The sequence below is a fragment of the Gavialis gangeticus genome, unplaced genomic scaffold (genome assembly GCF_001723915.1).
Source record: "Gavialis gangeticus isolate Ggan-Ray unplaced genomic scaffold, GavGan_comp1, whole genome shotgun sequence".
In the NCBI taxonomy this organism is placed as follows: domain Eukaryota; kingdom Metazoa; phylum Chordata; order Crocodylia; family Gavialidae; genus Gavialis; species Gavialis gangeticus.
The window spans coordinates 11812533-11833426 of NW_017728992.1; the positions used below are offsets into that span (position 1 = coordinate 11812533).

Here is a 20894-nt window from a genome sequence, read left to right on the forward strand (position 1 = left end):
TAATAAGCAATAAATATGTGCTTCTTAGAAGCATTTGGTATTTTGCCTAAACAGGTAATATTAGTTAATATAAAGCTTGTAAGTTTGTAAACTGCAAATGTAACTTGTCTGTCATAAGTTTAACCAAAATGATAAAATTAACTGTTTGTGGAACTGACTGGGCCCCATAGGCAAAGCTGTAGCTACAAGATTAGGAGACCTAACAGTTTTTTGCTCAGGGTTCAGCCTTGATGATAAAACTAGATCCAACTGCCTGGCACACCCAACACATTCCAGGAAAACACATCCCAAGAAAGCATATTCAAATGAAACCTAAAAGGGGTTGCGGCTTAGGCGGAGCAATGTCAATTTCAAACCTAAAGGTGCTGCATCATAATTTGTTTATTGGATAAACCCGAGTCTGGGTAGTAACCTTTTATGATAATTTTAACACCTTTCAATCCCATAGGGTAACAGATATAGGGTAACATTGTGAGTGGCTCTAAAGCCAACATATTAGCATAAAACTAGGTATAAAAAGCACGTGCATCAGGTGATCAGCAGAAAGGAGGGAACAGAACGGTCATTTCTGTTCGATGCCCGGACCCCAGACCCTCGGTGTGAGTGAGGATCGGATCCTGATCAAGGGACCTTCCCCAGTATTCCTTCTGACAGTGTTGATCGGGGATGCCTAACTTCGCTGGAATCACTTGACATGCACCTGGCATTGAGGGACCATCGATAAGTTGCTAGCCCATGTCTGCCTATCTGTTGTTTTGAACAGCCCAGTGGCTAATACCCTCGCAGTGCCCAGTTGGCCTGCGACAGAATTGATCCATCTATCTATCTGTTGTTATTATCTGTTATTTACTATTAGCTCTTTAATACTGCATTATCTGCTTATCGCATTTATCTTTCTGTTAACTGTTGTGTGTGTGTAAGCTATAATAAATTTGCCTTCACTCCCAACTTTGCCTCCTTGATCTGAAACTGAATCAAACAGCCCAGTTGGCCTGTGATAAAATTGATACACTCACAGTGCCCAGCTGGCCTGTGAAATGGGGGTGAGCAGTAGCAGGGAGCAGGTGCTGGGCTTGCTGCCAGGAACAGCCAGGCAGCAGCCCTGGGGAAATGTCAGGGCTGGGGGAGAAGGGATGGGGTGGGTGCAGCAGGCTGCAGCCTCTTACAACACCCACCTGTGGCCAAGCAGCAGCTCTGGCTAGATGACAGGACTGGCAGAGGCAGCCTGGATCCTGTCCAGGAGGGTACACAGGGCCTTCATTGCTCCAAAGTCCTGGTGTGTACACCTCAAAATGGCTAGAGGCTTTTATAGGATAAGAAAAAAAATGAATTTCATCAGAAGCAGCAGCATGTAGTAGTTCAACCGAACTCCGCAGCAGCTGTATAGATCAGATGCTTCAGGAGGGCTATTTGGTCCTTTTATCTAATAGCTGATTCAACCTGGGCACGTGGCTGTACTTGGTGTGAGGGCACACCAAGTTGAAAGTAAATCACTGGATTCTCCCCCACCCATGTCTGTAAGTCGTAAAAAATTTTCAGAAGGTAATTAGTTGTTAGAGCAGTTAGGATCTGGAACAGCCTTACAACAGGCGCAGTTGGGGCACATGACCCAATTAGTTTTAAGATGCAAATCTATAAACTATATATAGTGTGGCAACAGCAAGACACCCTGTGACCTGGAAGGTCCCTTCCAATACTATGCTCCTTTATACCTAATTGTTAGTAAGAGAGATTAATACCAAAAATTAGCAAAATAAATGATTCCATGAATAGTTTGAGAGCAAATCATGATGAAAATCATGATCTTTTCACCAAGAGAAAAAGTGGTGGGTTTTTTCCAAATATCTTATCCATTATAAAATAGTCTCCAGATGCTACTGTGTGTCCTAAGTAGCATAGGCAACTGGTGCCTCCTGAGCAGCCAGTCAGCAACCAGAGGAGGTCCCCCCACAGTTGCATGCACTGACCCATAAATTCCAGCAGTGCACCCAAAAGGGCCAGGGGCACACCCGGAAGTGCCAGCAGTGCTCCTGGTGCCCCCACTCCCTGGCCAGCAGCCGGCACTCTCAGGGGGGCACCATCACTCCTGCTTGCCTCCCCTGCCGTCCATCACCTAAGCAGGGATTGCTGGCTGTCAGGGAGTGCACCAGGGGGTGCACGTGCACCCCTTACGTGTCACCACTGAACAGTAGCTCAGTATACCAGTCATTACACTTTTAAATGTTGCTTTCTGCATGCTATGTGGTATGAATAATGCCTCTTTATATTTCACAGCCCTTTGAGAACTGTTGGTGTTTTTTTCCATTCCTGTTAAAGTTGCACTTTCAAACAAAATCTACCTGTAACAAGGCAAGTTAGTCTCCCTGGAAGAAAATTACGTATCACTCAAACAGTTGCCTGTATCACAAATGGTTTAACAGTAAGATATTCTTATTTTTATTCACATATTCATTTATTCCTTTGGTTGAAAATGAAGCTTTCAATGTGCATTTTAGATAGTGGGTCAAAAATCACCCCTGCAAAGAAAAGTCAAGGAAGATGATCCAGGTTGTTTCTGAAATTAATTTTGCTCATTGTCCCTGTTGTTGTCAGAAAAAAATGTACTCTTTCAGCCATCTAAGTTGGAAATTTGCAGCTGGCTAGCACCAGAATAAAAAATTACTAGGAAAAGACACACAGGGGACATGGAAAGTGTTTTTAGGATAAATATATGAACGCCTAAGGGTAACATTTGCCATTTAACAACATCTTAACTAGGAGCTACAAGCCTGACCAGTGGGCATGAGCCAAGAAGCAAACAAAATAATCACGGGCAAAAGAACATTTTGTATAGTAGAATGCAGCTGAACCTGAGAAACCCTGAGAAATGAATGCAAGAAGCTCGAAAGGAAGATTAAGATAAATAACTTTTTTCCTGGTACATAAAAGAACAAACGGTCAGTAATGTAGATAGAAGAGCCTTTAAGGAGATCACATGAGTAAATTTATTGACAGAAGAGGAAGGCACTAAATTGCTAAAACAATTAAATGAATTTTACATGCAGGTGTTAGCAAAGGAGGATAGATGACAAAAACAGACAAATTTCCCAAGGGGGAAAAGAAGAAAAAGCACTGCAGAATATACAGACTCCTCCAGAACAAGATGTGAGGAACAAAAAACTATGGGGTCATATAGGCTGTATTCCTCAGGATGATAGAGGAAGTGGCAAAAATGGGAGCAAAGCTGAGATAGGATAGCCCTCTGCTGTTGAATTCTTTTCTTTGCAAGAGGTTTGTCAGCTGAAACTTCTAAAACATATATTTATCAGATAATCAAATTTAGGTTTTCAGTCCAGCCAGTCATATTTCATTGCTAGCCATAGATGTCCCTAACCTTCTGTAAATTAGATGAGCTTAAAGTGAAAATTTAAAGGACCATGTCTTCATCTGATATACATTTGCATAGCTTCATTGAATTAAACCAATTGAAGATCCTGTACAGACATGTGCCACATTTGAATAAGGAGCATTAGAAGAAGCAAAGCACCTGGTGACACGGAGACTGCCTGGCCTGATGATGCATGGATCAGGACCTGTGGAGAATCACATGCCATCGGACTGGGCTGGCTCCATGCCTCCATGTGCAGCTCCCCACTGAAGTGCTAGAAGCCCCACGTGGAGGCACAGAGCTGGTCCACCCCAACCTGATGGCACATGGCTCTTGCCTGCAGTACTGGAAGACCCACATGCTGGCACAGAGCTAATGCAGTCTGGTTCAAATGCACACACCAGCAGGTTGGGCCAGGATGGCTCTGTGCTGCCAGGTACAGATCCTGGGACTCAGTCAGAGCCATGCACTGGTGAGGAGCCCTGCCTGCTGTGGCCCATGAGCACCCTGAGGGCCTGCCACCTGCTGCTGCTGCCACCAATAGCAAGGGATGTGCACCATGGGGGGGAGGAGTAGCAAGGGACCCACACCTACCCACAAGCCCTACACCCACCCCCTCACAACCCCCACAGACATCCCCACATCCATTCACAGATCTTCCCACAAACCCCACACACGCCCACTCACACCCCTTCACAAACCCTGCACACACAAACCTCCCCCCACAAATGTTACACACACACATCACATCCACCCCTCAACCATACTCCACACACAATTTAAAAAAGTAAAACTATTTTGAGTTATTATGCAATCATCTCTATATACACTATGCAAACGCACATAAATCAAGACAATAATATTTTTCAAAATAAAATTAAATATATTATAGTAGGTGTTTGATTTTTAGTATATGATTTGGGGGGTTTTTCTGGTTCCAAGATGGCAAACCCCTCTCCCAGAAGAACTACTTCTAGGGGTGAGGGGAGGGACTTCCAGTGGCAAAGATAAGGGTTTAGGGGTGGTACTTCTGGTCCCCAAGATGACGATCAGGGCACAGAGCACCTGTCAAGGGGCAGGGCTACCCTTGTGGCCCTCAACAACTCACCATAAGTTGTTAAGTGGCCCTCCAGCCAAAAAAAATGCCCACCCATGCTTTAACTGCAAGATCAACCTTCTTGCTATGGAGGCTATTAACATTTAATGTAGAAAGTCAAGGATCCAACAGTGGAGCTCCTGCAGTCACCTGTAAAGGGCCCTTGAAGTAATGTTACCACCCAATTTACAAAAAGGCAAACAATTTCCCAATATTGATAAATGAGCTGCTGCTTAAAAAAACCCATGATGCTTAGCTAATAAAATGATGGTAAAGAGGACTATTATATTTCCAGAACAAGGAAAATGAATGCTATTATTATCCAAGAACCTGTCAAGCTAGGCTGCCACCTGGCAAGTCAACAAAAATGAAAAAGAAGCGATCATCAGTAATTGGATGGTGCCCCACTTAAAAAGATGCTGGTATAAATCTCTCATCAGTGGTGAAAGGGCCATCATACACATCTTCCCAAACACAGTAAACCCTACCCACTCATCACACAATACGCCTAGCAGGCCACAGAGCACATACCCATGTCTGCCAATACTCCTCCCAATTATTCAATACACAACCTTTACAAGGTGTCTTAAACAGGACAATCTCACTTACCTTTAGTAATTACTGAAAAAGTGACCATACATTTACCTGATGGAATATAGAGATGTCCAGTAGCGACATATTTCTGAAGGCTTGGAAGAATATAGGAAGGTTTTCCATGACATGCTGGGCTTTGTTTAAAAGAGAGCTGATGCTAGAAACTAGATCCAACAAGGTGTTAAGCAAGTTATCTACCTCAGAAGGGATCTCGACCTTGAAAGAGAAAAAAGGTAGATGTGACTCCAATCAACCACACAAAATTTAACCTATCATTCAATTAGAGGCTTATAACTTCTTTAGTCTCTTTCATGTGCTGTTTACAGGAGCCCCAGCAAACAGTTTACGCAAACCCTATGGTAGCCTACATACAGTTCAGTAAGGGTGTATCTACACATCACCATGCTTTTGTACTTCCTTTTCCAAGTACTGAAGCATGGCACAGTATGGGTGGTTATTGCACCATGCATGTGGTGCATGGTTAGATTTCACCACAGCAATGCACTACAACAAGGGAGTGTGCTGCTACAGTGACATAACTGTTGATCACATGTAGACCCACATGATCGTTATGTTGCTGTAGCGTGCCATACAGCGAGATAGCATGTCACTACGCCACCATAGGGTGATCTGTAGGCAGACCCCAAGTGTCCCAAGTTCAGCCTAGACAAAGTGTGCATTACAGTCAGTTTTAACTCCTTCCACTTGGAATCAAGAACCTGCAGAGCATCCTTCTCCTCATCCAGCTAAATGGATCTCTTTTTCTACTCTGTTGATTTCCATGTGTGTAAACACAACAGGTGTTTTTCCTGCCACTGAATCTGGATTTTACCCTTATGCTAATTTACCACTTAAACATTAATTTTAAAGAATTCAGAATTCATTATTTAAAATTGACTTACCATTTCAATCATTTTTCAAGTCAGCATTTGACTTAAATCCTCTCCATCCCTACTAGTTCCTCACTTCTCTCCCTTCACCCCACTCGGCATCTCCACCTCCCCCTCCCACCCCACCTCCCCTTCTGATCCATTTTCCAAGCTCAGGTATGCATAGAACTACAATAAGCCAGCAATGCTCGTTTCTAGATGACAGTCCCACGTGGGCAGCGAGTGGAATAGTACTATGGTCCAGATCACTTAGGAGTCTATGTTCCATTAGAACTTAGATTATATTGAAAGTTTTATCCAGCTTCAGCCTTACTGATCTCAGATTATTCTGAATCCTATTAGCCTGAGCCAGTGAGTCTAGCTGGAGAAAAAGACACTTGATCTCTTTGCTTGGTGCTATTTGCAGAGTACAAGAAAGGAAACCCCAGTGCTGTGTTATGCATTGGAGAGGTAATCCTTCCAAGAAGAAATCTTGGATTGATTTTATTCAACCCATACACTTGAGTACTGTTGTAACTCCCATGTTTTAGCTAAAACTTGGAATTTGGAACAAAAATATGCTACTGCCAGAGGGGAAGAAGTATTCCAAAACCTGCTGGACTACCACGGCAAAGAATACTTTCAACTTCTTTGTGCTGTGAGTTAAAAGAATGATTCAGGTAATGGTAGTATCATGGAGTGCCATATTTATTCTCCCAAACAATGCCGCACTGAATTTCATAAAGTAAAAATGCAGCTAATTTAACTGCCAGAACTGTACACTCAGCCAGAAATTTTAGAGGGGAGGAAAAAAAAAAAATCAAACTATTGTTTATGATCACCTGCAGAATCTCCAGAATTCCCCGAATTATTACTTGATTTACAATTTTATGGGTGACAGAGAACATGACTGGCAATGCAGCCCCATTCTTCAAATCACTCCATTGGCTCCACAGTACTAAATGAGGTTGCAGGAAGTTCAGTAGGGGCTGTGTTTGGATTTTACCGGGCTAAGGGTCTATAGCAACACAAAATGATAGCAGCAGAATGGATAGATAGTAAATGATATATTTATAATTCTAGTTGACATCTCTAAAAGTTTTCCAAAAGTTCAGGAATTAAGTATTTGCTTCTCTTACCTTATAGATGATATTACGCAAGTTCAAATTCTGAGCAATCAGTACAGTCATAGTATACAAGTCCAGCGCTGGCAAAGTACAAAGTTCTTTCACTGCCTGAGAAGTTTTGTCATTTCCAGGAAGGGTCAGCAAAAGACTAAGGACCTCCTTGTCACATCTTCCAGCTAATGCTACTGTAAGAACACTGTAAAGAAACTGTTGTAATGAACTGTAATTAACGTTCATCTTTCATGAAATGTATCAAGAATTTTTACATTAATAAAGTAGAAATGTGTGTCACCAGGTTATTTCCAATAACCATCAATAGTACGGGAAGCCAGAGACTTACATAGCTTTATATCAAGATATGTTTATATTTTATCTTATTTTTGTGTATAAATTGGTAAAAAAAAAAATACATATATCATAATTTGTCATAGAATCATAGAAAATTAGGTTTGGAAGAGACCTTAGGAGGTCATCTAGTCCAACTCCTTGCTCAATGCAGGACCAGCCCCAACTAGATCATTCCAGCCAGGGCTTTTTCCAGCTAGGTCTTAAAAGCCTCCAAGGTTGGAGATTATTCTACCACTTCTCTGGGTAACCTGTTCCAGTGCTTTACCACCCTCTGAGTAACAAAGATTTTCCTAATATCCACTCCAAACCTCCCTTACTGCAACTTGAGACCTTTGCTCCTTGTTCTGTCATCTGCCACCACTGGGAACAGTCCAAATCCATCCTCTTTGAAGCCACATTTCAGGTAGTTAAAGGCTGCTCTTAAATCCCACACAACCCCGCCCCCCGCAGCCTTCTCTTCCCCAGACTAAATAAGCCCAGTTTCCTCACAAGTCATGTGCCCCAGCCCCCTAACCCTTTTTGTTGCCCTCCACTGGACTCTCTCCAACTTGTCCACATCCTTTCAGTAGTGGGGGGCTCAAAACTGGACAGTACTCCAGATGTGGCCTCACCAGTGCAGAATAGAGGGGAATGATTACTTCCCTCAATCTGCTGGCAATGCTCCTATGGTGGGCCAGTAGTGGGTGCTCTTGCATTAAGCCACCTACCTCACTGTGCCCGACAACCTTCCAGGCTCTGAGTGTCTCCCTGGGTGCACCTCATGTCTGGTCGACCCCCTTCCTGGAGCACACCTGCTAGCCTGGGGGTAGAGCTGCCACCACCCAGGGATGGGCTTGATTCTGGCTCTGCACCCCCTGGGAAACGCAGGGATAGTAGCCCTCGAGGGTACTTGACTCACCTCCAGAAGTTGGGATGCTTCCCTCAATTGGAAGCACAAGTAGTGGTCTCCCTTAGCCAAACCAAGGGGACCCCAAGGCATAATCTAGACCCACTCTTAATAAGTCTCCCACTCTAGGTACAAAGGAGAACTTTATTGGTTAAAAGGGGTAGGGTTGAAATAGGGTACAGAGTTGAGCAGTATCAAAGAAATCCCTTAGAGCAAACAGGGTGGCTGGAGTAGACTTTGATCACCCATCTGAGTTACTGCAAGCTATATATCTAGTTAGATCTCAGGTAGCTTACTCACAAGTATCATCCAGAGGCAGATGGAGATTCCCTCTGGAGGCAGGAAGTTCGTTGATCATGAGTTTTGAGAGAGAGAGCAAGTTTCAGATGGTCCAGCTCTTCTCTCTCTCTCTCAGAGTTTCCCTCATGGCTGCTGCCCCCTCCTCCTGGGCAGTCCTTAACTTATATAGCCCTTATGACCTCATTTACCTGGTCCAATAGAGGCCAGGACCTGTTGGCTGTCAGCCAACCAATTTGAAATGCATCACTAGTTGCTGGGCAGACTGTCAGTCTCTAGCTCACCAGGGAGCCCAAGACCCTCACCCAGGTATGTGATGCTAGTCACAAAGGCAGAGGGAGCGGGTTTCCCCCCTCTTTCCGGAATATATCCAGCTCAGGTTACCTAAAGAGATAAGGTAATTGTCACAGAGTAGAGTTTTTGGGGAGAAACAGAGGTGGTCTTCTGCCACAGCTCCTACTAATGCAGCCCAGTATGCTGTTAACTTTCTTGGCAACAAGGGCATACTGTTAACTCAGATCCAGCTTCTTGTCCTGCCCAGGTCCTTTTCTGCAAAGCTACTGCTTAGCCAGTTGGTCCCAAGCATGGGATTTGTTCATCCTAAGTGCAGGACTTTGCACTTGTCCTTGATGAACTTCATGAGACATCTTTTGGCCCAATCCTCCAATTTGTCTAGCCCTACCTTCCAACATATCTACTACTCCCCACAGCTTGGTATCATCTGTGAACTTGCTGAGGGTGCACTCCATCTCATCTTTCAGATCGTTAATGAAGATTTTAGACAAAACTGGCTCCAGGACCAACCCATGGGGCACTCCGCTTGATACCAGCTGCCAACTAGACATCGAGCCATTGATCACTACCCACTGAGCTCAATCCAGCCAGCTTTCTATCCACTTTACAGTCCATTCATCCAATCCATACTTCCTTAGCTTTCTTGTAAGAATGTTGTGGAAGACCGTATCAAAAGTCTTGCTAAAGTAAAGGTATATCACATCCACTGCTTTCCACATTAATCAATCTATCATTCAATCAGCAGGCACTCACCTCACAGATACACATACAACAACGAAAACATGCTTATCAAATCAGTTTCATAAAAATACACACTTCATTCTGAGGAAACACCTAAAAATAAGCCAAGGATTTGCATGTCACTATGGTCAAAGACTCAAATCCTATTGTATACATACATACTGTAAGGGCCCCAAATTCAAAGTGCTCACTCAATCTAAGATTTAGACAATGCTCAACAGACAAACAGACACATGCATCAAAGGGAAGGTCAAGATAACTGTAAATGCAGATGTATTTCCTTTATTTCCTAGTACTACAGTGCCATCCATTAAGAGAGTAATGCTTCTAACATGGTTTGGCTTTTTAATTGCCCAGGAAACAGAAATTTCCATTCCCAACCACCTGTATCCCATACCACTTGAGGCATTATCCTGTAGGCTAAAGCAAACTCTTTGAACTCTGTCAGGAAATCCAGAAGTTGGTGCATCTTTGTGCGCATTAGCATTATACACCCTTAGCACAGTGTACTCAGTAAGTGAATAGTCATATATTTCATGAAGTTTCTGAAGGCTCATAAGGTATAGTCCCATGGTAATGTGCATCACCAGAGTCTAATCTTAAGGTGACAAAAACAAGGATAAATGTAGCAAGGTCACTATACAAAAAGCTTAGTCATATTCTCCCCCCACAAATGCAAAAGAAAAAATAGTTCATTTATAGCATAGGCTGTTCCATATCATAAACATACAGGGCTACACAAAAAAACTGCACTTGAAAGAGTATGCTTGCAGCTCATATAGCATTAGACACTTATCACTGTGCTTCAGTTGAATCATGTGTATTTAAGTACTCATTTGCATGCGCAAGTGTCAGTGTGAACATGCAAATATGTGCACAGATGTGAGTATATGTACAGAGTTTCCACAAGTATATTTGAAAATTCTGCCCATTACTATTTATTATTTTAGGAGAACAAAGTCTTACAAGTTCACTATCAAGTTTCTCTTTTACTGGATCACTTCCAGGTGACTTCTCTTGTCTGAATCTACTATTAACAAAATAATGAACTAGTAATAATGGCAGTTACTCATATTGCCCAAGGAGCAGAAGAACAAACAGAAATCACCTGCAATTAGAGTTAGACTTGTCCTGTAAAATAATTTGCATAGAGAATGGCATCTTTCAAAGTCAAGCTTTTTATGGAATAAGCCTGCAGCTCCCTTTGCCTTGTGGAGCATCAGTGACATCCAGTGGCTGCTTGATTGATCCGATTAGTATAAGGCTAAAGCGCCAGAATACCAATTCATTCCCCTTTATAAGTATGTGTGTGTATTTGGAAACAGAACCTGTTGTCAGCAGACACCCTTTACAATTCACACAGGATACAGAAGAGGTTATACGACTCCAACTATCAAAGAAGGAATAGGCCATGAAAAACAGAGACAGAGATAACGACAGCAAGGCTCTTAAGAGAAGGACTCATCCTTTAAGGGAACACAAGAGGGCAGACTGCTGTCTGCACTCCATTCTTAGGCAGGACAATTTCTCCATGAAGCCTGACTATTGCTCTCCAGACTTTCCAGGTGGCAAAAGTTCAGATTCAATGCTGGTATAAATTGAAATGCCACTAGCAGAGATGGAGTTATACCCAGTTAGAGTAGCAGAGAATTTGGCCTGTGACACTTTAGAGCAGTAGTTTTCAATCTTTTTTTCATTTGCAGACCCCTAAAAAATTTCAAATGGAAGTGCAGAGCCTTTTGCGAATTTTTAAATGCTAGTGCAGACCCCTTTGAATTGCAATTCACGTACTTCTGATTGATCGTGGTCCTCTTTTGCGGACTCCTTAGACATAGTCTGCAGACCTCCAGGGGTCTGTGGACCACAGGTTGAAAACCACTGCTTTAAACCAAGAGGGATTGCAAAACGTATCCCATAGGAACCTGAGAAATGCCATACTGAGTTAGAACCACAAAGGACATCTACCGGGTATTCTCTCTCTCAGAGGGCCACAGAGTGATGCTAAGGGAAAGATGCAGGGTCTATCAAGACCCAACTGTCCCCTTCCTCTCTACCTTATAACTTCTAGCATCAAGAAGCCTAAGGAATTCTGATTTCAGGGCTCTATAATTCTGTTGTCATGTTTAATACCTGCTGACAGAACTATCAAGATTTTGTCCAATCCTCTGTTGAACCTGGTTAATTAATCATCTTCTGCAACATTTCCTGGTAATGAGTTCCTCCAGCTGACTATAGCAATGTGAAAAAGAACTTTATTTTATTAGCTTTCAACCTGTTTCCTAATAATTTCTTTTATATGTCCCCTAGTTCTAGTCTTGCAAGAGGCAGTAAACAGTACATTCTTTTTTCTCCACCAGTCATTATTTGCATAGACTTCTGTCATATCTCCTCCTCAGTTATCTTTTCTCTAATCTAAAAAAGTTTTCCTCTTTATAAGAGAGAAAAAGGAAATACATTATTTAAACATTCACCATCTTAGAGTTTCCAGCAGACTCTGAAATGTGTCCTAGGTTCTTCTGTGCCAGTATCACTGCCCCCCTTAATGCCCTGATATCATTTTGAATTGCCAAAATCCTCATAATTTTCCATAGAAGAATGATGTGAAAATATGAAAGCCTACACAAGATCAACTAAGGCCGGTGGCATACATACAAATAAGTATGTAATGGGGTCTGATCCCAGATCCCAACAATCACACCTTCTCCCACACCACACATAAATAGCAGGATGTGCAATTATGGGCAAGATCAGAGACAGATCCTAGTCACTACTGCCTGCAGCCTTGCTGTCAGTTCCAGGGATGAAAGGCTCCCCAGAGAGGAGGAGATGAGGTGCTAATCCTACTCAAGAGTTTAAGTCCCCCTTCCTAGCAGCTTAGCCAGGACTGCTGGGCATGAAGAATCAATGCTTCCAACACAAGGTTTAACCTCAGGCAGAAATGAGGGGGTCCCTATGCTTGAGAATGTAAAGCCTCATGCCCATCAGCCCTGTGGGAACTGGAGAATCAAGTCTTCCAATAAAAACCTTAGGGCAGGGAGAACCTCAGCTCCACCCACCGAAAGCCAGGTTCCTCTGCATCCAGCAGTCCCAACAGAGCTGTCGGGCACTGGTGTCCAAAATATCCAGCATAGGAAGCCCCTCAGCTTCTCCACTTGGACCAAGGCAGCCCCAGGCCAGTTGGAGACCGGCTGGTTTTCTGTTTTATAGTGCCTTAAATTAGATGAATGTGAAGCACCTTAAGGAGGCATTTTATAGGTCAAGATGTTCATCCAACCTATTTGTCATCTTGTACCTTGGAATGTGAGCCACTCCCTTCCAAGATGACGTCTATGGTTTCTTCAGAGATATTGACTGAAGAATGAAGTTGCAGAGTCAGTTCAGTAATGTTCTGCACCAAGTCTTTGATTTTCACATCTACAACATAGGAAAGAATGCATCCTCAGTGCCACACCCAACTGCTGAACTCAAAATGCCACTCAGCCATCCACTTCCATATTTGGGGACATGAAAGAGCAGAATGAAGTCTCCAGGAACCACTATTTCATTGCCTCACCAGTCCTACAGAATTCACAGTCAGGGTTCTGAGGTATATCACATCTACCTGTGGAGCAGGTCAAGAAGGGTGCTTAATGCTAAATAACTAATCCACTGGTACATAAACTATCCCCCCAAGACTGTTCAGGAGAGACAACCTAAATTGCTGAAGTCAATCTTCAGCAGGGATCCAGGTTTTTCACTCACCATGGAAAATGCAGAAAAATGCAGATTTCCCCTTTTTAGGGATAAAAACATGGCTTTTTGCCCTTTGAAGGCAGGTTCCCCCTTGCAGGCTGGCTGAGTTCCAGCCTAAAACGGGGTTGCTTGGGGTTGGGGGGAGCTTGAGGAGGGTGATCAGGCAGAGGGCACAACGTACATGTGTGCACACATGCACATGACAGCCAGGCAGTGTGGAGAGCAGCTCCCACAACTTCCCACAGGTAAATCTATGGATGTGGTAGACTGTGGACCCCATGGTGAGGGAGGAAATAGAGCAGGGCTGGGATACAGGGTGGTGCATGGGGCCCAGGGCCCAGGCAGGAATGTGCGGCTGTGGGGCCCAGCCTGGGAACGGAAGAGAGCCATGGGTGGCTCATCTGGGGGACCCAGTTTCTCGCCACTGCATGCACTCTTGTGGATGGGAGGCATGGGAATAGTACATGCACCCCAGATTTGTGAGAGTGTTGGGGGCAGATGTGGGCTGCCCAATACAGGCTCACGGCTTCCTGTCTTGCTGCCCTCATGTCTCTGTAGGTCAGCGAGTGGGACCCAGAATGGGAAAGCAGAATGGGGTGGGGCTGCACCACCATGGTAAGGCAGCCCCTGTCTTCCTGGTAACCGCAGGGGCAGCAGCATGGAGTTATGCCCCGCCTCACTGCTGCCAGGTGGGCAGGGGTTGCCTCACTTTAGCAGCACAGCTGGTGCAGGGCTTCCAGTGGCAGCAGTGACACCAAGCCTCCCTGCCCTACTCCACCCTCCTGCACCAGGTCCCACCCACCAGACTGCAGAGGGCCCAAGGGGAGGGCAAAAGGATAGGGAGTCCTGAGGCTACAGCAGGCAGCCCACATCCTCCCTCCCCTCACAGGCTCTGCTCTGGCCATACCACCCACGGAGGAGGGGGAGCCAGGCTCTATGCTCCACTCTAGCCACAGCAGTCACCACCTCATGCAGGTGGCAGCCAGGGATCAGGTGCTGCCAGGGGCAGGGAAGGGCAGGGGTCTGTGGGCCCTGGCCTGATCCCATAGTTCTGGCAACTGGGGCCCCCTCTGGCAGGACTGGGCAGGTGGTGGGCTGTGGGTGGGGAATGAGGGGTACTGGCAGAGCCAGGGGCTGTAGATCAGAAGTAAGGGGCACTGGCAGGGCCCAGGGGGCTGTTGGTCGGAACTAAGGGGCACTGGCAGGGCTGGGGTGGGGGGGCTGTGCATTGAGAGTGAGGGGCAGGGCACTGGCATATCAAGGCAGTGCCACAAAGGGGGTGGGAGGGTGGTGAACAGCTGCAGCTAGACCCATTTCCTGGTAAGCAAAGTGGACAGGGGGAGCTCTGATTTTCTATGATAAAAAAAACAAAATCAAATGCCAAAAAATATGGATTTTTAGAATTCATTATAATGATTGGGGCACTGGTTGTTTTTTTAAAAAAACAAATTGCTTTAAAATTGTAAATATATTAATAAAACATTGTGTTCAACTGATAACTTCATATGTAGTGGTGTTTCATTTTAATTGCAGAAAAACACAGATTTTGGAGGTTTTTAATCAGAGAATTTGCCATTTTTAAATAGAGGAAACCAGGAACCCTAGTCTTCAGTCACTTAGGACAACTTGTGCTACTACACTGCAGATCTCTTTTCCTTTCACAGAAAGATTCCAGGATCATGTTACTGGGGAGCTTTGCTACCCTGGGGCCAAATTACTATGTGGGGAGACCAGGGACAGAAACAATTTATTCATAAGTTGACAACACACTAGCAAGCTAGTGTTTTCCACATACAGAATTATTTTACCTTTGTTAAGTTCGTTTCAATTTAATATTTGTTTTCTTGGCCTTTCAAACAAGCACACCGTGATGATCCATAAAACAGCAGCAGGGTTTATATTAGTTCCTATAAATACTCCATTAACTTACCATTCGGTAGACTGAAGTTACTGAGAAAAGTGGCTACTGAGTTTCCTGACAAAGATGCCTCCAGGTTTTCAGCCAATCTGAAATGACAATACTAGTTTCATAAGTTGCTATTTCTAAGTAGTGAAATATGATTGTACATCATGGATTACATGCACAGCATTTGTCAGTACTGAAGTGATGCCAGTTAGACAACAGGTAAGTGCTAAGAACCAGATTTTTCCTGCTGCTTGTACAGGTAAGCAGCAAGGTACTGAGATGGGCCCAGATGACCATGCACCTATACATACTGCACTGACCATCACACTCCTTCTTCTTATAGGGCCTAACATGGTCAATTGGACAAACTGGGGGTGAAGTAAAGAATTTAGTATAGATCACCCCCGAACTGGTGACCATTTAAAGAAAAAAAAAGGGGGCAAGCCCTGCCTTCCCAGTACAGTGTAAGTAATATCTATCATTGTCTACTCTCCCTCAGGCTGTTGGGTAAGAACAAAAACTATGACAAGACAGGCTTCAATCCCGCCAAGAGCAAAGCGCATCCTGCTGCTTGTGCATTCTGAACATCCCTGACTTGAAATTGACCCAAATAGAGGTTGCTTAAAACCTTTCAGGATCAGGGCCTGGAAATTTGGTTGATATAAGACCCACAACATGTAGATTGGAGTGGGCAAAGTACATCCCACAGGCCAAATCCAGCCTGCCAACTGCCTGGATCTGGCCTGCAGCTCTCCCTGCGGGGTTCTGCATGGAGCCAAGCCACACTCTTTCCCACCAAGACAGCCCACACCATGCTCCTGCCTCCTGGCCAGGTGCTGCTCTACTCCCCTCGCCTTCAGCAGAAGGCGCCCGGCTGAAGCTTCCCCCCGCCCTGCCCATTCACTCAGAGCAGCACAGACAGGGGCAGGGGCAGGAAGAGGAGCCACCACTGGAGGCGAGGGGAGCAGAGTAGCACCTGGCCAGCTGCAGCTGCACAGGAACAGCACTGCCAGCCCAGGCCCTGGCCAGCATGCACAGCTTCCAGTGGGGCTCTTCCTGTGCAGCTGCAGCCAGCCAGGTGCTGCTCTGCTCCCCTCACCTCCTCAGCAGCTCGACTTGCTCCTGCTGCACCACTCTGAGCAGTGAGGGAGCTTCAGCCAGGTGGCTCCTGCCTCAGTGAATGGGGCTCCAGCTCCTGACTGCCTCCCATCAATTCCACCTGCCTGGCACAATGAGCAGCCACCTGCAGGCAAGTGGAAGACAGGCTGGAGCTGGAGCCAGAGCTCTGTGCACTGGTGCAGGATCCACCCAGCTGAAGCTGACCTCTGCCCACCCAGAGCAGCACAGCAGGGGCAAGAGCAAGAGGAGGAACTGCTGCTGGAGCTGAGGGGAACAGAACAGCTCTGCCAGCCCAAGCCTGAGCCCCAGCCAGTGCACCCAGCTTCCAGTGGGGCTTTTTCCGGTGTGGCTGCAGTGAGCCAGGTGCTGCTCTGCTCCCCCACCTCCAGCAGCAGCTCCTCCTCCTGCTCCTTCCCGTGCTATGCTGCTCCAGGCAGGGGGGAAACTTCAGTGGGGTTGCTCCAACTGGAGGTGAGGGGAGCAGAGCACCTCCCACCCGGCTGCAGCCACATTGGGAACAGCCCTGCCAAAAGCTGCATTTTGGCTGGGCCAGGGCAGGGCCAGCAGGTGTTGGGGGAACGCAGCTCAGGTTTCCCTGGGCAGGGCTCAGCCCCATGTGGAGTGCCACAAAGGAAGCCATCCCCTAGTTCACTGCTCCCCACCTGCCAACAGCCCCATAGGGAGTTTTGGTGAGTTGTTGTGGGGAGGGGAGACACATGGGGTGCTGACCCAGCCCATGACAGCTCATCAAAACTCCCTGTGTGGTCCTCAGGCCCAAATCATTGCCTACCCCTGATGTAGATGCTTATGGGTGCAGACATAAATGCAGCTCCCACCTATAACTCAGAACAATTCCTGGAAAGCGTTCCGAGTTACAACATTACCCCAAACCAGACTTAAGTTCACTGTTGGTTCCAGGGGGAGGGGAATCTAGGTGCTAGCTGGGAGCCTGCAGCCAGGTTCCTAAAGCAATGGCCATGGCTCTCTGCCAGTACTCACTGTTTTCAGAATGGGAGGGGGAAAAGGTAGCGGAGGGAGCTCATTCTTGGGGATATCCCCTGGCTGGTGCTGAAAGGTGAGGCAAGTGAATTGGAGCCCCCATCCTCACCCCAGGGGGATGGGCTCCAATACACCCATTCCACCCTCCAGTGGGGGCTGAAAAAACCCCAGACTGAAATCCCTCTGTTCCCTTTCCCCCCCTCCCATTCTGAAAACAGTGGCAGGTTAGGAGCTCTGCAGACACAAGTTACAAAAGATGCTACGTTTTGAAATGTCTTTATCTAATACCTCATGCAATGAGGGGTCAGATTTTCATCCAATCAGCCATTTTTAAGTTGTTTGCAGCCACACTCTTATGTTCGGTCATGTCTATAAACTGCTTTCTGTGGCCAGATTGGGCAAAAATTGTCATTTACTCTTTGGAGAGGGCAAAGAGGGTGATTAAAAAAGCAGACCTTTTCACACTTACAGCACAAGTCATTGTTTACTGTTGCAAAACAGATGCCTCTGATAAGTATACAGTGCCCCCTTTCTCCTTTTTGGTCAGAGGATAGTCTGGGTACGCATAATTTATATTATAGCTATACAAATTCAATCCACACACATGCAAGGGACTACATAACTAGCCGTAACAAAAATAGTGCATAGCAACAGAAAAACAGACTTTACATTTGTACATGCTTCTGGATGTCCTCCAATATGAGCTGACATTCACAGCTGCTGTCAGTGGTGTTTTGTAAAGTTCTCAGGAAGCTATGCAGAGTACCAGAAAATTTCTTGTTTATATTTACAACATTCTCACAATCTCCTTGGTTAGAAATGGGCCACGTTTTTTCAATAACCTGCACAAGAAACAACCAAGTTAAAATTCATGCAATAGCTTTATTTCCTTGAAATAACAGGTCTACACCACTAAATATTGGGAAGATTTGCTTGAAAATAAAACACAAATAAAAAGACACAGCTCTTATCTTGTTATCTGATTTTTTTGTAAAGAAATGGGAAACACTATTTACCCAAAACCAAAAAATCCTAAGTGCACAAAATGCACAAAAACAATTAAGTTTTGGGACAACCCAAATTATTTATGAATCCAACCCAAATTCAGCAAAGAGTTTCAGATGAAAAAGCTAGGGGGTGGGGAGGTTAAAAACATCAAAACAAAACGTTTCAGCGTGTTCCAAATTAAATGTCTTGTTACAGAAATGCTGAAACATTTTGCTTTGATGTTTTCAAAATTAAGTGCTTCAATTTTATATTTCAGAATAAGATTTCTGACTTAAAATTGAAAGGGAAGAAGAAAGGTTCAAGAAATGGGTTAAAGAACCTGGAAAATAAACAGGATATTTTGTTTTGGGTCAAATGAAATGTTTCAGACTAACTTAAATTGATAGCCAGGGGGGAGAGCAGGAGGACATCCCTTTTCACAAAAAGGCCAAGAATATTTTTCTTTCCCTTTAATTCAAATACATTTTTCCCCATTTTTTCTCTTCCAGTACCAAACCAACAAAAAATAAAAATCAGTTGTGTGCTTAAATCCCTCCATAACCACATGCTCCTTGCATCATGCCCTACACAGAGTCTATTTATTCCTTTCAATTTTTTTCTTGCCTTTTTATTAACTTTGCCTTTTATATAGGTGCTTTTCTAGAACAGGTCTATTTATACATACGATGTTTATCTGCGTATGCATATATTTAGATATACAAGAGAAAAGTATTTATATAAAGTCTCGTTGAGCAAAATTCTACCCTCAGATCTGTTTGGTGGCTCTCAGTTCTGACAGCTTGCTCTCCTTAACATTCTCTGAACTCTCACTCACACCATTGAGTGCTCTGTGTTGACAGTGGAATATCAAGGCTGATATCCAAAAAGTAAAGAAAGGCAAATCCTGTATTAAAAGAATAAAGCTCATATTGCTGGAGGCCTCCAAGAGGCCAATTCTCCTCTCCTGAAGGCAACTGGAAAACTTACTGGAGCAAGATCAGGCCCTGGCTGAGGCCCTAAATGCCAAGCATTCATCTTTTGATCAGAATTTGTGTCCAGCATCAGAGATACAGAGAGCAATCCCTCTTGGCAAGCAAAATTAATCTATTTTCTGGGCGAGTTTTCTTATAGTCTGAATGACTCTGGTTGGAGAGCTTTCATTTGTACTGTGTTTGATTAAAGTCTTGCTCCTGTAAATGTCTAGCAATGTGAAAGCACCCAGGAGTACCATGGTGGTTCCATCAATAAATCTAAAGGAGTTCACCAGGGACCAGGAGTTCACCAGGGAATTGGCTGAGGCCGCATGCTCCCGGTCCATGGTTGTCATGGGAGACTTCAACTACCCAGACATCTCATGGGAAAAGCTTTCTCTAATGCATGGATGACCTCTATCTGACTCAAGAAGTCTATGGGCCAACAAGAAGTAAAGCGCTGTTCGACCTGGCACTGGCAACGGGGGACAACCTAATCAGTGACCTAACGATCGATGGGAAGCTGGGTGACAGAGACCACGAGCTGATCACCTTCACCATCCACCGTAAAGCTGGCAAGTCAATCAGCAATATAGAAGTCTTTGACTTTAGGAAAGCTGACTTTGACAAACTCAGGAGGCTTGTCAGTGAGGCCCTAAGGGACCACAACCCCAAGGGGAGGTGAGTTCAGGAAGAGTGGTTGCTCCTGAAGGGAGCAATCCTTGATGCACAAGCTTAGGCTATTCCGTCTTGGAGGAAAGGCAGCAAAAGGGCACAGCAGCCTCCTTGGCTCTCCAGGGAACTAGCAGACCTGCAGTGGCTAAAAAAAAGACCTACAAAGGATGGAGGATGGATTCCACCTCCAAGGAGGAATATTCCGCACTGGTCCGGTCCCGCAGGGAGCGAACCAGGAAAGCCAAGGCTACGACAGAATTTCAACTAGCTACAAGTATCAAGGACAATAAAAAGTCCTTTTTCAGATATGTGGGGAGCCGGAGGAAAAGCAAGGGCAACACTGGACCCCTGCTAAACCAGATGGGACAACTAACAACCGACGCCCAGGAAAAAGCCAACCTATTAAATGGGTACTTTGCGTCAGTTTTTCATCAGTCCCACAGGATGCCCATGCCCATTACGGGACAGGGAGGCCCGGGTGAGAGAGATTCCCTGCCCTCCATCAATGCTGACCTCTTGAAGGAACACCTTGAGAGGCTGGACACCTTCAAGTCTGCTGACCCTGACAATCTACACGCCAGAATACTCAAAGAGCTGGCTAGCATTCTAACTCAGCCCCTGGCATGGATCTTCAAGAACTCCTAGCACTCTGGTCAAGTGCCTGAAGCTTGGAAGAAGGTCAATGTGGTGCCTATCTCCAAGAAAGGGAGGAAAGTGGATCTGATAAACTACAGGCCCATCAGCCTGACTTCTATCCTGGGCACGGTCTTGGAAAAGATTATCAAAGAGACCATCCTTAACAGACTAGCTGACAGCAATATCCTGAGGGATACCCAGCATGGGTTTGTTGTGGGTAGGTCTTGCTTGACCAGTCTCATTTCCTTCT

At 45.1% G+C, this 20894-nt stretch overlaps 1 protein-coding gene across 1 annotated transcript in view; it reads right to left on the bottom strand.

The window, feature by feature from the left end:
* ABCA13 (ATP binding cassette subfamily A member 13) overlaps window positions 1–20894 on the bottom strand; it is a 375209-nt gene that overhangs the window by 330936 nt on the left and 23379 nt on the right. Inside the window, exons 9-14 of the mRNA XM_019518403.1 lie at window positions 18045–18217; window positions 15282–15358; window positions 12912–13033; window positions 7066–7260; window positions 5103–5273; window positions 3890–3892 (exon numbers count right to left, since the gene is read on the bottom strand). Of these exons, the coding sequence (XP_019373948.1) occupies window positions 3890–3892; window positions 5103–5273; window positions 7066–7260; window positions 12912–13033; window positions 15282–15358; window positions 18045–18217 (741 nt within the window). The remainder of the gene's footprint in view (window positions 1–3889; window positions 3893–5102; window positions 5274–7065; window positions 7261–12911; window positions 13034–15281; window positions 15359–18044; window positions 18218–20894) is intronic.